Below are 15,989 nucleotides of genomic sequence, written 5' to 3'. Positions count from 1 at the left end.
GCTCATCCAGAAGTTCTTTAAAGCTGATTCATTTGACAAATCTCTTTTTGCTGCAACAATTTAAACCAAGTAAAAAAAATAATAGAAAGAAGGGTGCTTGCCTGTTAGTCTGTTTTCTCTTTGAAGAAAAGATAAACGTATCGCATTAAACAGATAGAGCTTGTTCGGAAGTCCGTCCGGCATTGCTGGCTGGACCTTTTCTCATAAATTAATGAAATCCAGTCCTCCCAACAAAAACAGGCTTTTGAGGTTGATCTCTACGTTTCTCCCTGCCCGGGAGAAATTTCATCAGTCAAAAAAAAAATGTTCTGACTGATTTATATCTGAATAAGCTTCTTTTGAGGCAGGAGCCCGTCTCAAAAGCAGGCACAAGCGAAGTCACCCTTCCCGGAAGTGAGCTGTTGCATATTTGGACGATGGACCTTTTTCGTGATGGCCCCCCAGTTGTGGAATACTCTCCCAAGGGAGGCTCGCCTGGTGCCTTCTGACACCAGGCAAAGATGTTTTTATTCTTTCAGGACAGCGTGAACGGTCTGACTTTCAGTAGTTTCTTTTTGGGGTTCATCCTTATGTGGTTGGGGTGGTTATTTTACGTTGTTGGCTAATTTTTCTGGATGAACACTTTTAATATATTTGCTTTGTTTTAATGGGCTTTTATTGTTTATTTTGTATGCTGCTGTCCCTGCAAATCGCTTAGTAACCCCTTCTGACTATACATGAATAGAACAGAATTGTACATAGTGTTATTGTGCACCATATTGGGATTATTTTAATGAGAGGCAGTACATGCATACTTTAAATAGATAAAATAAAACAAGCAAACAAACAAGGCGCACGTAGCAAGGTCATATGTAAATAACATTATTCATTACATGCTAATCTGCCCTCTGTATAGGGACCCAAGAGAGAGATTCTTGAAACCCTTGCTTAACGTATGAATGTAGGAATGCCCTTGTAGAAACAGTTCATTTTCTTTTGAGTGACACCAACAGCTATGTGACACATGAAGTGGCTCTCTTTGCCTTGGCAGCAAAAAAGTTTAGGAAGAAAGAATTTGACAAAATTGCCATAAACTGTTTGGAGATTCATAGTTTTAAGTTGAAGCTGAGTTTGCCTATGGCAATTTACCTGTATTACTTTGTAATGTTTGAAATGTTACTTTCTGTAGTCTTGTATATATTTTAATATATTTGTCATGGCCTTCAGAAAGTACAATAAACTTATTATTATATTCTAATTTTTAAAATGTAAGTAGAGGTATATAAATTTTGATAGCTTATGACATTTGTCACAGTAAATTTGCTCCTCTGTTTCTGTGCAACTACAGCAAATCTTGTACTTGAAAATGTAACATAATTTATCTCAGACAGAAGGTTAAAACTTCTTGAATTAGGAAATAATTACAACCGTTTAATTTTTAAAAATGCTTCCCATTTCATCGGGAGATGTCTTTTGAGTGCACCAAAATATTTTTTAAGTTGATTAATCTAAATGATTCATAGACAAAACACTGAAACTTGTTGTAAGAGAAAAATACCTCTTATCCTATTTGGGATTCTTTACTAGCCACTGGAAATGATCCATTCGACAAGGAGTAAAGTAACAGCCTTTTATTCGCTCACAGCAAAGACACCAGTCCACAAAAAAGGAACTGGAGCCTCGAACAAAGAATAAAGGCAGCATTTAAAGTTTTCTGATAACAGGAAACTTTGCATAGCCTACACAATCCATTTTGTACTTTGGGTATGTTCTTTGCACCTCTGCTAACAACACAGACACGCTAGGTAGAACAACTAACACAGGCTAGAACAAACTTTGTGATTACGTGAATAACAGGATGCAGTATAGAATGAACAGAAAGAACAGGATGTGGTGTTCTGCTACTCCTGAAGTCTCTGGGCAGATTTCACTGTGTATGTGTCTTGCTCGCCTCGAGGCTATGTCTATCAATCACATGGTCTCAGAGATATGGGGTAACTTTGGCTCTTCTCACAAACTCTAGTAATAATTCACCTTAGAAGTGGAATATTGTGGATGAGGAAGCAACTGCTTTCAAATGGATCAGTCAGTTCCTTGCTCCCCTATCAATAATTTCTATTTTTTTCTGAAGGAAACAGTTTCTGCCTTCCTTCTTCCTTATGCATTCCCTCTCCCTGTGGGGTGCTGGATGTGGTCTTGGCTGGTTCCTTTGCCCCAAGGGCTGGAGATGCATTTTACAAGCCTCTGTGGCAGGAAGGCCCTCTGGCCTCTCTCTTGACAGGAGAGGCCACACCCTTCACTCCCAGATAAATAGGCAAAATGTCCCCGAGAGGCCATGCTTTCTAGGCACACCAGGCAAAAAGACAAACACGTACCAGGGAACCTTCAACAGGAGCCAGGCAGAAGTCCCTCTATTGCCTTGAAAGCTTTCTGCTGATTGTGTGACAGATTCACTTAAAGGTGAGTGGAGATTTTTGGATGGCCAGCTGCAACAGAGGACAGGGCTCCTGGGCATCAGTTGTGCAGAACGGAGAATTCTACAGTGCTGAAGGGTCAGAGAAAGCCACGACACTCTCTCCACAAATGTTAAGAGTTGCCCTTCTGCCTTTGCATAAATCAGGACAGTTCTGGGAGAAAAAGTCACATAAAAAGCTGCCTTACTGGTCTAACTTAGTATTGCCTGTTAACTGGAAGTGGTTTTCTGAGGTTTCAGACAGAGGTCCTTCCCAGTCCTGCCTGGAGATGCCAGGGACCTTTTGCATGCAGAGTATGTACTCTTCCACTGAAGTACTGTATATCCCTAGTACTATAGCCTCAGGACTACCTAGTCCTCTGGCAGAGATATAAAGTCTTATTGGAGTAAACTGTGATGTATGGCAGGAGGCAGATGGTGGCTTCTCTTAGGGTTGTGGACTTTTCTCCCAGAAAGTGCCATCCTAGGCTCCTGCCGGGAGGAAGGGCGGGATATAAATCAAATAATAAATATATAAAATAAAAGCATCTCTGCACCTGCACTTAAAAATTCTGGATTTCTTCCCATCACTGCATCTGCATGCCAGAAAAGCATCACTTCTTCAATTTCTGATTGTCATGTAACTGTTAAGGGGGGAAAGTTGGCAATCCTAGTTTCTCTAGGAAGATAAATCAACCAGACAAGAATGAGGGGAGTAGAGAAGAGGCAGGAAATCTTTTTTTTTTTTAAGTTACAGGCCAATGTGCTATAGTCAGGATAGACAGCTTTTCTTCTGGTTGGGCTCTTGTGCCTTCAACAGCTGCAGAAATGTGAAGCTTTTCACAGCACTGGACATTCAGCGATGGTGAATTTTTGGCTTTTTACAAAAGCTGTTGGAAACAGTAGCAGTTATAAATTACAGACAATCGTGTTCAACTATTGGAGGGGAAGTATTATAATACTTATTAGAACTAACAAGAAAGCAAGTTTTAAAGTTCCACAAAACTGTTCAGCAGGTGGATGTTAAGAAAGAAAGAAACAAAAACTAGTGCAGGGAGAGATGTTGGGCAAGACAATGAGAAATCCTAAAATCACAGTAACATAACACCTGTGTTAGGAGAACCAGTTAAAATGTCTCAAAGCAATCAAGTTCTTCACAGAGTTTCTAAGCAAGGTTATTGGCAATTAGAATAAACTCTTTTAAAAGATGAGTTTCTTTAATCAAGTTAAATAATGACTTAGTCTGAGTCAGATCTTACCCTTGGAATCTCTTTGCAATGCCACAGCTCAACTGTGTAACATGTAAAAAGGGCAGTGTGTGTATTATTCTCAATGCTTAATAACCACATTCTCCCCAGCCCATACCCTGGCAAGTATCAGCTTCCAGATTGCCAGATACATCTGATTTCCAGCTCCTCCCTTTTAAAAAATGAACTAACAACCAAAAACCATATTTCAAAATCTCAGCTCCTCTGAAAGCAAAAGATAAACAATAAAGCTTTGCAAATGTTGCGATGTTGAAAGGAAACAGGCTCACCCTCTCTGTGAAATAACTTTTCACAACCTAAGATCCTAGACGGAAGGAGACCACCTTGCAAGATCTGAGCCATTCTGTAAGATAAGGTGAATAAACCTTGAGGGGAATGTGGTGCACATCAGTTAAGTTTCCTTTTGAGCCCTCTAAGGCACAAGATGCCAAGTTAGGAGCAGAGCTTGGAAAAGTTACTTTTTTTGAACTACAACTCCCATCAGCCCAATCCAGTGGCCAAGCTGGCTGGGGCTGATGGGAGTTGTAGTTCAAAAAAGTAACTTTTCCAAGCTCTGGTTAGGAGAATGTGTGGCCCACACATTCACAAGAATTGGCTCCATGTGCATCCTAGCAGTGAAGTGACAGCTCCTAAATCAAGGGAGGAAACATGCCTTCAGGGAATTATCCTAAAATGAGTTAGAATCAAGAATCCTTACTTTCAATTCCCTTTGGTTTCTCAGCATCCCTTTGATAAATCAGAGATTAAAGTGAGTTAAGGAGATGTGACCTCAGGAATTGCTACTGTATGTGAGTCAAGTTACAGCCTTTGTCAAATCTCTCCTCTTTCCTTTTTCAGGTTGCTCAGAAGTGACAAGTGTCCACTGTGCTATACAATCACCTGCTAACACCTCCCTAATACCAGCTGTTTCTGCACAACACACACGCTGGGCCACCAATCCCACAAGCCCGGCCTAGCCTTGGTCGGGACAAAGACCCATCCCTCAGATATGGGGGTGGCCAAAACCGTCCAGCGTTTCAGTGGAGGTGGCGGTGAGGGAGAGCTGCGAGAAGGTGAATCAGTGGAGTCCCCCACCAGCTGCCACAACGGCAGGCCTGTTCCTGTCCGGCCACGCAGCCGCTTTGTGAAGAAGGATGGCCACTGCAACGTGCAGTTTGTCAACATGAGTGAGAAGGGCCAGCGGTACCTCACTGACCTCTTTACCACTTGTGTGGACATCCGGTGGCGCTGGATGTTTGTCATCTTCTGTCTCTCTTTTGTGTTCTCCTGGCTTGTCTTTGGCTTCACCTTCTGGCTCATTGCTGCGATGAACGGGGACCTTGCCCCTGAGCAACCTCCAAACTCAAAGCCCTGCTTCTCTGAGGTCACCAGCTTCATGGCTGCCTTCCTCTTCTCCCTGGAGACCCAGACATCCATTGGATATGGCTTCCGCAGCGTGACAGAGGAGTGTCCATCCGCCGTCTTGGCTGTGGTGTTGCAATGCATACTGGGTTGCATCATTGATGCCTTCGTCATTGGTGCAATCATGGCCAAGATTGCCAAGCCTAAGAAGCGCAATGAGACCCTGGTCTTCAGCGAGACAGCTGTGGTAGCCATGCGTGATGGGAAGCTCTGCCTCATGTGGCGTGTGGCCAACCTGCGCAAGAGCCACCTGGTGGAGGCCCATGTCCGGGCACAGCTGTTGCAGGTAAGGACAGCGCTAAGGGATGCAAGTGAACAAGACAGAGGAAAGCAAGAGTTGGGTGGCCGCAAGATGTTTTTGGAAGTCCTTTGAATTATTCTTCTGGAATTACTAAATCAGAAGGTAGAAGATGGATAGGTGGATGAGAAAGTTGGATAAAGGGCAATAAAGTTGTATGAAAAACTTTAGATACAGAAGGACAGAAGTCATGGGGAGGATGAACAGATGTGGGGAATACACTTTGGAATGCAATTGGAAGGATGATGTTGTGGTTATTATAAGGAGAAGTAATTCTGTAAAGGATGAAAGGCAGGGCAGATAAATAGATGAATGAGTCTGAGTTAAGAGAGAGGAAACTAAAGGGACTGGAAGGAAAGATAGGCATGAGGGTGGTTATTCTTGAAGGTACAGGAGACCAGTTCACACAGGCTGCTTATTTTCTTCACATCATGTTGGAGAATCTCCCATGTGAACTGGTTTGTAGATAGAGACAGTCTGCAGTGGCCAGCAGCCATTTCAGCAATAGCTGTGGCACTTTTTTCAAAGAGTCATGGAAATGGCAGCTGATCACTGTGAGTCACACTGTACCTACTAAGAAAGTACAGCTCAGTAGATAACTCCCTTCTTCCTTTGTCTTCTCTCCCACAGCCTCGTGTGACCCCTGAGGGCGAGTACATCCCCCTGCACCACAGTGATGTCAATGTGGGTTTCGACAGTGGCACTGACCGCATTTTTCTGGTGTCACCTGTGACAATTGTGCATGAGATTGATGCTGAAAGCCCCATATATGAGTACGGTCCTGCAGATCTGGCTGAGGCTGACTTTGAGCTGGTGGTCATCTTGGAAGGGATGGTGGAAGCCACGGCAATGACCACTCAGTGCCGTAGTTCCTACCTGCCCAGTGAGTTGCGCTGGGGACACCGCTTTGAGCCTGTACTGTTTGAGCGACATGGTCACTATGAGGTTGACTACCAGCACTTCCACCGTACATATGAGGTGCCCGGAACCCCAGCATGCAGCGCCAAGGAGCTGAGCCATCGCAGATACAGGCCGCCCCCTGCAGGAGCCACTATTACTCGTGCCTCCTTCTGCTACGAGAATGAGGTGGCGCTCAGCTGCTGCCGTGAGGAAGAAGAAAGGCAGGGAAGCTGGCGGGTGAGCCTAGAGAATGAGGCAGCCACCACCACGTGACACCACCAATGTCCTTAGGCTGAGGAGGGCTGAGGGGAAGTGGGAAAAAGCAGCTGTTGTAGCGACATCACCGCCACTTTGCACAGCTGCATAGCTGAGGTAACCGTTAAAAATATAACACTTTCACGCTTCACCTATCCCGGCTTCACCTATCCCAACACAACTATCGAGGTCTCAGCTTTTCTGGAACAAGCTGTGGTGTTTGTGTGTCCAACTGTTGGGAGAAGGAAATGCCGTTTTCTGACATTTTAGCCAAAATGGCAACCCTTGTACAAACTGAGGGTTTCCCCATGATCATTCAAACCACTGAAGAGGGTTAAGAGGTTATAGATGTTGGCAGGAGAGGGGGCAAATCAAAATTAAATGCAGCAGGTGAACTTGAGGTGCAGTGGCGGGAGGGAAATATCTTTCCCATGGATCTCTGAGGAACTTGGACATCGCCTCATGTTTATGACAGTATAAATTATGAATGTGGCTATGTGGGTCTAGATGAATCTACAGAAGTGTTTATTGTATGGAGTTCCACAGATGCAGGGGATACTTAATGAGGCTCAAATGAGGACATCTGCCTCATGAGGATTTGGGCTGTGAATATCTATCAGGCACTATGATATATAGGGGGAAGAGAGCTTCACTGAGCTCTGGAGGTAACTTTTCACTCAGTTTGTATGCAAGTGGAGGGTATCTGGTCTGTAGGTTCTATGAAAATCCAGGAGGGTGGCTTGTTTTAGAAATGTGTGTTTCTTTTCAGCGATAATGGCTAGAAATTATACACCTACAAGGCGTGAAACTACACATGAGCTTTATGCCCCTGAAACTTGTTTTGTCAACCTCAGATCAGTAAGTCCTATCTAAACTTCTAACAGAAGTAACTGGAAGGTTGTTTGTTTGTTTGTTTGTTTAAAGTAACTGGCTTATTGTGGACTGACAATATTTGAAATAAGGTAAATCTTTCTTTAAAAGGAGGCAAATACAATGTATAAAATGTAATCAGCCACAAAAATGAGTTCTCATTAAAAATGAAATCCAACCCGTTACAATCTTATGTGTTTTTTAAGCCCCGTAACAGAAACAAGGGCAATAAACAGGGCTGTGGAGTTGGAGTCGTGGAGTCGGAAGCAATTTTGGGTGGAGTTGGAGTCGGTAGAAATGTACTGACTCCGACTTCAAAATAAAATTAATATTTTAATATTAATATTAACTTATTAATATAAATACATTAATATACATTTGCCATTTATGAAGGAGTCAGAGTCGGAGTCAGACAGTAGAAAAATTAATATATATTTGCCATTTATGAAGGAGTCGGAGAGTAGAAAAATAGAGGAGTCGGAGTCGAAGGTTTGACATACCGACTCCATAGCCCTGGCAATAAACATGGTATATGAGGGAAGAGATGTCCCCAAATACAAATAATGTATGGCCAATCTACTATCACAACTTAAGGAAAAATGTGAGAGAGGGCCAAAATAGGGGTGTGAATTTATTCTCTCTCTCTCTCTCTCTCACACACACACACACACACATTGTCAGGTCAAATGTATGGATTTTCATTTACTCTAGAAATTTATAAAAAGAAGGGAGGAAAGGAAGAAACACCAGTGGAGATGTGGAGCCAGAACTGTTATGCCCTGATCACATCACCACACTCGTGATAAAATATGACTAGATGTGAAGCTGCCTTAGACCAGACCAGACTATGGGCAGTATTCAGTGTTAGTCCTAGTGAAGTTAATGCACATCTCTAACTTAGATTCATTCATTTCAATGGGTCTGTTCTGAGTAGAGCTGAGCTGACTACAGTCCTATTTGTCCAGAGCAGTAGTATCTATTCTGACTGGCAGCGATTCTCCAGGATCTCAGGGAGAAGTCTTTCCCATTGCCTGCTACCTGATTCTTTTAACTAGAGCTGTCAGGGCCTGAACTCAGGACCTTCTGAACTAAGCTATAGCACTCGCTCCCAGAGGAGGCAGTGATGGCCGCCAGCTTGGAGGGCTTTAAAAGAGGATTAGACAAATTTGCGGAGGGCAAGGCTGTCAAAGTATACTAGCCATGATGGCTATGCTCTGCCTCCACAGTCGGAGGCAGCATGCTTCTTGAATACCAGTTGCGGGAACCTCATGCGGGGAGAGTGCTCTTGTGCTCAGAGCCTGTTTTCAGGCTTGCCACGGACATCTGGTTGGCCACTGCGAGAACAGGATGCTGGGCTAGATGGGCCATTGGCCTGGTCCAGCAGACTCTTCTTATGTTCTGCATGCAAAAGTGTGCTCTCCCACTGACCTATGACCCCAGTCCTCAAAGGGCTGTCCCCCTCCCACTAATTTACTCTCATTCATTTCAATGAAGCACAAGGGAACTTGCCAAAGGATTGTGGGTCGTGGGTCAGATCTGTCTGTCTCCCACCCTGCTGGCTTCATGGTACCCCATTAGCCCTATGGCTATCTCTTGGAGTGGAAAGAAAGAAATCATCCCAGCCCCAGATAAAAAGACCCCTGCTTCCACCCCAGAGCAGGATACATCTCAGAGCTGTATGAGTGATCCCACTATAAACAGCTGCTGCCCAAACTGGTCAGGTGACAGCAGTGTAGGCTGAAGGTCAGAGCGGCGATAGCTCAGATTGGATTCGCTGCTGGGAGCTCAGATTAATATGACACAGTTCCATCACTAACCCTGACTGCTTTCGCCAGCGCCGCTAGAGGAAGGCTGCTCCTGCTGCATACCTCCCATTTTCTGCTCTTCACCACCCTACCCCACCCCACTCCATCACCGTGTGCCTCGAAGTGCTGGCACCCACTCTTCATCTTGGCACCGCTGAGGTGATAGGATGTCAGGAACTCCTCACTGGTCACCACTGAGCAGGTGATAAGATCAAGTGGTGAAGCATTCTCCTGGAGCTAAAAATAACCTCTCACGAGTCCCTAATCTCCAAGCCTGGGGCATCCATTGGACTGGGGTGTGAAAGTCACCAGAGGTTGGAGCAGAGGTCAGCCACCAGCTCTTACCTCATGGTGGTCTGTGGGAGATCTGACGTTTACCTGTGGCTGCCCCTATATGACTAACTCACCTTGGGCTGTAAGCTCATCCTCCCATTCATTTCTGTTATTTCTAAAAGTAAAATGACAGCAAGCTCCACGTTTCCTTTACCATTGACGCCAGGGCCTACCCTTTACCATTAGGCAAGGTTATTTGGCTCACCTCAGGAGGTAAAATATTGAGGCAACATTAAGAGGCAGCAAATAGACCATTATTTTATTTATTTACTTACCTATTTATTTATTTATTCTTAGATTTACTAGTTGCTTGACATCCGAAAGTACCCAAGCGACTTACACAATGTTAAAATGAAAACAAATAAAACATAACAATAAACAATGACAAAACAATAGCAATAGCACCATAGGAAGGTTTGGCAGCATGTTAAAACAAAACATCTTAGTCTGTCAATACCTGGGAGAAAAGGTACGTCTTTACCTGATGCTGAAAAGATGACAACGAAGGTGCCAGGCAGACCTCATTGAGGAGTATATTCCATAGGAGAGCCATCTTTGTACCATACATTTGTACTGTCATGGGATTTGGATTTTTTGCCTCAGACACTAAAATGTCTTTGGCGGTCTCTATTTGACACCAACAATTGATATTATTACATTGTGTAGCATTTCAGTTTATTCATTTATTACATTTCTATCCTTCCCTTCCTCCAAGATGATCAAGGTGGTATACATGGGCTTCTCCCCACCAATTTTACATCCCAACAACCCTGTAAGGTAGGTTAGGCTGAGAGATAGGGACTGGCCCAAGATCTCCCAGTAAGCTTTATGCCTGAGCATGGAGAGCTGAACCCAGGTCTCCTTGGTTCTAGTCTGAGCTAGTTCTCGTCTATGAAGTTTTAAGACCCTTATTTCAGTCCTACCCTACTCGCCCCCAATAATACTTCAAGAGAAGCTCTTCTTTTATAAATAGGGAGCCCAAGTAGATAACAACTAAACAAAATCAGCACGTGAATAGCTCCAGTGCCTTTAGCTGATCCCATTCTACAGGTAAAGTATTTCCCAGTATGGAGATGCAGGGTATGGAAAGGTTTGCCAAGTGAATATCCCAATCCCTCTGCTCCTTGCCAGTGAAAGGGGATGTCTGATCCATCTCTTGCTCAAGCCACTGCCGCCACCCACTCCTCAATCCTGCTCTGAGGCCAATGCACACTTTACATACTCTTCAGGAAAAAAACAATTTAAGCCTCATGTGTGAAAACACCTACAGATACAAAGCCAGCTTTAAGTGTTTAATAGCACACACTGGGCAGAGGATAGCCAGGTCTCCTGATGCCCAGAATTGAGAGGAAGGGGTGGGGTGTGGGAGCTCAGAAGCGGGGCTTGGCATGATATGGATGGAGCCTTGGGGCACTTGAGGTACCTGGCCAGCAGGCAGCCTGCATGGAGAGGGGAGATGGCAGAGCAAATGGCAACACTCTCAAGCCAAGCAGAGAATAGCTTGCCCCCTGGCTCCTCACTCACCCTGGAGTAGGGATGGAAAGACCTATCAATTTTGGTTTTTCCAATCTTAAATTCAGTTCACCACATTTCTGCAGCAATTTGTAACTTTTAAAAAAAAATTCCTCAAGAAATTTTTTCAGCACTTTAGTAAGAATTCTAATAAACACATTTTGGCAGGGGGGGTTGACTAATGTACACATTTTCACAGCCCATTTCTCATCATATAATGCATCTGTGCATGTTATTTTCACTTATGCACCCTTTCCCCTAACATACGCATTTTTGTAAACATCGGTTGGTTGGCAAACTGCGTCGCAACATTTGGATAAGAGTGAATGTTAACGGATGGCTGTGTTTCAGCTCTCAAATTGTTTCAGAAAGTGCAAATTTGATAGGTTTCACTTGCAATGTGAACTGAATCAAAATTCTTGCCCCTCCCTATCCTGGAGTACCTAACAAAAACACCGAAACAACAGGTCAAACCCTGAGACCTGGCGCCCTTAGCTGTAGAGGGGCCATGTGCAGTTCAGTTATCCCCTGATCTTCCATCAACCCCAATTTCTCTGATGATGCCTGTTTTCTCCTTTTCCCCACCAAACCCCTCAGCCAGCAAGCGCAATCAGAACTTGTCTAGCACAAATCCAATGCACCTCAAAAGCCTAAGCTCAGTCTTAAGAGCTCTTCCCTCTTTCATTCTCTCATTCTAACTCAGTTTGAAGGTCAAGCGTACTTGTGGAAGGAATAGAGGAGAGGAGAATCAAATATACAAATCCTCAAGAAAAGACACCACAAACTATCTCCTCCTTAAAGGTACTGTTTTTGGAGGGTTCGTAAATAAGTTTGGGGCAAGGAAGAAAATTAAGGCCCAGGGAAAAGGATGTGAGCATGGATTTACTCCATTCCACCCTATGTTATCACTAAATCCATCACTGATAAACTGGCTTGGACCCCATCCAACTAATCAGCATCCACAAAGCAACTTATTAGAGACAGATGGTCCACAAATGACTCTTCATCCTGACCTGCCAGCAGCCTCAGGCTCAAAGAGTCAACACTCACACACAGGTTATCTCAGGCAGCCAGTTTCCCCTCAAATCTGTCAATACCCCCATGACAGTAACCCACCGCAGCCTGTAGGTCATCTGCATTCGTTCCCCGTCCCTCAGTTTGGGGACTCATATGCACAAGTAGCATAGGGTTAAGCATAGATTATTTTAGCACACCCTCCAGTGTTCACAACTGGAATAGCAATGCCTACATTCTCTGTATGCACTGGGCACAGCTTGGTCTTTTTTTTTTTTTTACACAGGTTACCAAAGGTACTCTTTAGTGTCTCGGATGAAAACATTCTGCATCTGGGAATATGTATGCATATGTACTCCAGTCGTCCCTATTTATTTATTTATGAAATTATTTGTAGATTGCTCTTTATACAAAATATCAGGTGTACAACAAAATCTACAAATGCAGAAAACACCATAAGAGCAATACAGAATGATCATAAAAATGAATGACTTATCTAAAAAGTTTAAACAGCTGAATAGGCCTATCAACATAAAAAAGTATTTAAAAGTCATCTGAAAATTAACAGTGAGGATGGATGTCAAGAGTATTCCACAGGATAGGACCAGCAACACCAAATGTCCAACAACTAGAAGTCTAGTTGGGCTTCTGAGACACAGGAACCCGCTAACAGCACTCCTCCAGAAGATAGTGACTGAGTTGGGATGTAAGTGCTTAAGCAGTCCTAGTCGCTGCCAGTCAGTGTAGACAGTGCTGAGCTAGATGGACCAATGGTTTGACTCAGTTTAAAACAGCTTTCTGCATTCCTATGTGAAATAATAAAGGTGAAAATAAGAGAGTTACAACTCATTTTTATCTGTGAAACATTGGAGGGTATGCTTAAGTGTCCCTGATTCTCAGGAATATTCCTGATCTGAGTCTAATTTTAATTCATCACTCTTATCAAGTCCTTGATTCTCAGCATTTGTTCTCATGGGTCTAATTGCCCTGTGATGCTCAACAAACACTGAAATGCAAAATATATGTTAAGATATCTCAAGTGATCACATCCTTTCTTAGAAGTACACAGTTATGACAAACTATGCTTTACTTCAAAATACTATAGCTTCATAATACAGAGAAGTGTCATTTCAGAAGGGGTAATGGAACAGAGGTGTTCTCCATCTCACATAAAGTCTCACAGCTCTCCATAAAGTAGAACTCTGTGTAACAGATAGTATGTCCCTCATTTGTTCTTCATTGACTGTTCACTATATGCTAGCAGATTTCTGCTCAAATGAGGCAGGATTCATACATTCCTACAAACTGCTTCCACATCAAAGTCGCTTCTGCTTGGGTGGATCACATAGCATTTCAGAAAGATGATGTGGTTCCCACCATATAATGAGGTCATGCAAAGGCTCATGTGTAAATTGCACTTTTTTTAAAAAAAATTGCCAATCAGAAATATGAAGTCCACTTTCACGTATTCTGAACGGAAAAACATAAGCAGCACTTTACACATGCCAATAATACCTTATACCTATTTTGTATATAGGAATCTCTGTCTCCCAGCTTTTGACAGATGACAGTAGAGACAGTTTTGTGTCCTTGTGACACCCTTCTTCTCAGACCAAGAACCACTACCTGATCCTGATGGCAGGAAATACACTACATGGTATTTATGCATCACACATTAACATGTGTATGTCCTAGTCCAGAATTGCAGTGATATGCCTCTCCTCCCATTCCTCTATTGGAGAGAAGGGAGCAGGAACACGAAGAAAGACAACTCTAGTGCACTTGTGTACTATGTCAACAATGTTTTTAAACAGCATCCACAAATCCGGGAGAGATCATATCAGAAAATACATTTTGAGTGTCAGTGGTAAACAGGAATAAGTGTGAGTGTATGCCCTAGTACAGTGGTTCCCAACTTGGGGGCCGGGACCCCCAGGGGGGCCGCGAAGTAATCCAGAGGGGGTCGTGAACTGTAAAGAAATGAATTATTTCTTAATTTTTTAAAAAAGTCTTCACTCTTTCTACACTGTCTGCTTTCCACTGCCGCTGCAGATGACACCTCCCCCTTGCTCCAAACGAGAGGGGAGGCCTTTTGCTAAAGCGCCAGAGCGTCTTTCAGGTGCACTAAGGGCAGTCATCTGCCTATAAAAAACATGGCAGATGCCAAAAGAGGCTGAGGGTGGAGCTACCAGGAAGAAGAGGGGATTACTATCACTGATCCCCGTCTCCTTGCACTGCCACTACTGGCAACGCCCTTACTTAGAATGAGAGGAGAGGGGTTTTTGTGAAGCAAAAAGAAGCAAGCCTGCAAAGAAAGGCTGATTTCCCCCTTCCTTCCTGGCAGCCAGCCTGCCTCTGTGGGGGGAGCGGGTCACAAAAAAATTTCAGCTTATAAAGGGGGTCCCGTGCTCATAAAGGTTGGGAACCACTGCCCTAGTACTAAATTTAACCCAAGAAGTCACAGGAGCATAAGAATGGCCTGAGTGGTGAAATATTTTTTTTAAGTATTATTTGAGAGAAAATGTTGCTCCTATTTAAACAAAAAATATGTAAATGAATATATATTTCATTAGTTTTCTCCCTCAATCCCCATCTTTACTGGATACTATAAGCCACTATCTGGAGATTCATTATTTATTAATTTATTACATTTATACCCCACCTTTCTTTCACCATGGAACCCAAGGTGGCATACATGTTCCCAGGCGGTCTCCCATTCAGGCACTGACCAGTCCCAAATGCAGGCACTGACCAGTCCCCTTCGCTGTTCTAAGATTCATTAGGGTCCGCTTTGTTCAACTGAGTGACTAGGCGACTGCCTAGGCCCCTCTTAACAGCATGTTCCCCTTCTAGTCCGCTAGGGTGGCCAGCGAGAGGCCGAGCCGTCTGTCGCTCTCTTATTGGTTCATTTGTACATCACTCGTCCTGACTGACGGTTACATAACGAGGGGGGAGACCAAGAGTGGCATTTAGGCTTTCGGGTGCATAGACTTGAACGGAGTAGACTCTCAAATGGATGCTAGATTCAGGGTTATATTTGAATAATATTCTTTCTACCTTGGGACAGAAGTGAGAGCTGCCAGTAGGAAGCACGGCCTGAGATTACACTTACACACACACAAAGAGAGAGAGAGAGAGAGAGAGAGGCCCAAAACTAAGGTACAAAGACAAGGAGTTCATACTCTTTTTTAATTCAGGTCATTTTGGGGAAGAGAATTGAAATACAGTTTAAAGCCTCAGCACTTCGGCATGCAACTAAGAACTGGATCTGGGCTGGAAGGTTTGAGGGGCAGTTTAACGACCTTTGGTGCAACCCGAAGTGGGGCGTTTTGGGCTGCAAATCCAAAACAGCCTCAGCCCCGCCTCTAACCTGCAATGTCAACACAGAGGACTACATTGCAGGGCTGTTGTAAGCCACGCTTTCCCTTGGCCATACATACATCCAATCAGTCTATGGGAATGGGCGTTGGTATTAGTAAAGACTTTTTAAAAACCATTTGAAGCCTATACACGCGTGATCGTTTCACGTGCTGTAAGACTTGAGTTAGAAAGGGCTTGAACTCCTCTCTGTGGCGCTACCTTTTTCTTCTGAGTGGGCAAACAACTGCATAATCAATAGTAAACTAAAATGCTCGACGCCTCCATTACTTCCTATGGGTAGAAACAGTATGAAAAAGAATCAGAAAGCTCCGTCTCAGACAACCGAATGACCATTCTACAGTCTATGGCACGATACATGTCGGGTGGGAACAGCTCGAAAGTCAGACTCTATATCGTTCGTTGTACATCCACGGAAAAATATCGGGTGGGCTATTAGAAGAACCGAGATTTCATTGAATAACTCCCCTGTCAATATCAGTACGTATATGTTTATTGGTTGGGATGGACGTACATCCTAATTA

General features: G+C 43.7%; 1 protein-coding gene across 1 annotated transcript; it reads left to right on the top strand.

Moving 5' to 3' along the window:
• The first annotated feature begins 4,686 nt into the window (after positions 1-4,686).
• Positions 4,687-6,665, top strand: KCNJ14 (potassium inwardly rectifying channel subfamily J member 14). Its single transcript, XM_061588629.1, has 2 exons — positions 4,687-5,386; positions 6,029-6,665. Exons 1-2 carry the CDS (start codon positions 4,688-4,690, stop codon positions 6,569-6,571), a joined length of 1,242 nt encoding a protein of 413 aa, XP_061444613.1. The 5' UTR covers position 4,687; the 3' UTR covers positions 6,572-6,665.
• The last annotated feature ends 9,324 nt before the right edge of the window (positions 6,666-15,989 follow it).

Source organism: Rhineura floridana, chromosome 11 (genome assembly GCF_030035675.1).
Source record: "Rhineura floridana isolate rRhiFlo1 chromosome 11, rRhiFlo1.hap2, whole genome shotgun sequence".
NCBI classification, from domain to species: domain Eukaryota; kingdom Metazoa; phylum Chordata; class Lepidosauria; order Squamata; family Rhineuridae; genus Rhineura; species Rhineura floridana.
Note: the sequence above shows the minus strand (reverse complement) of the source record. Positions and strands in the feature narration are given on the sequence as shown.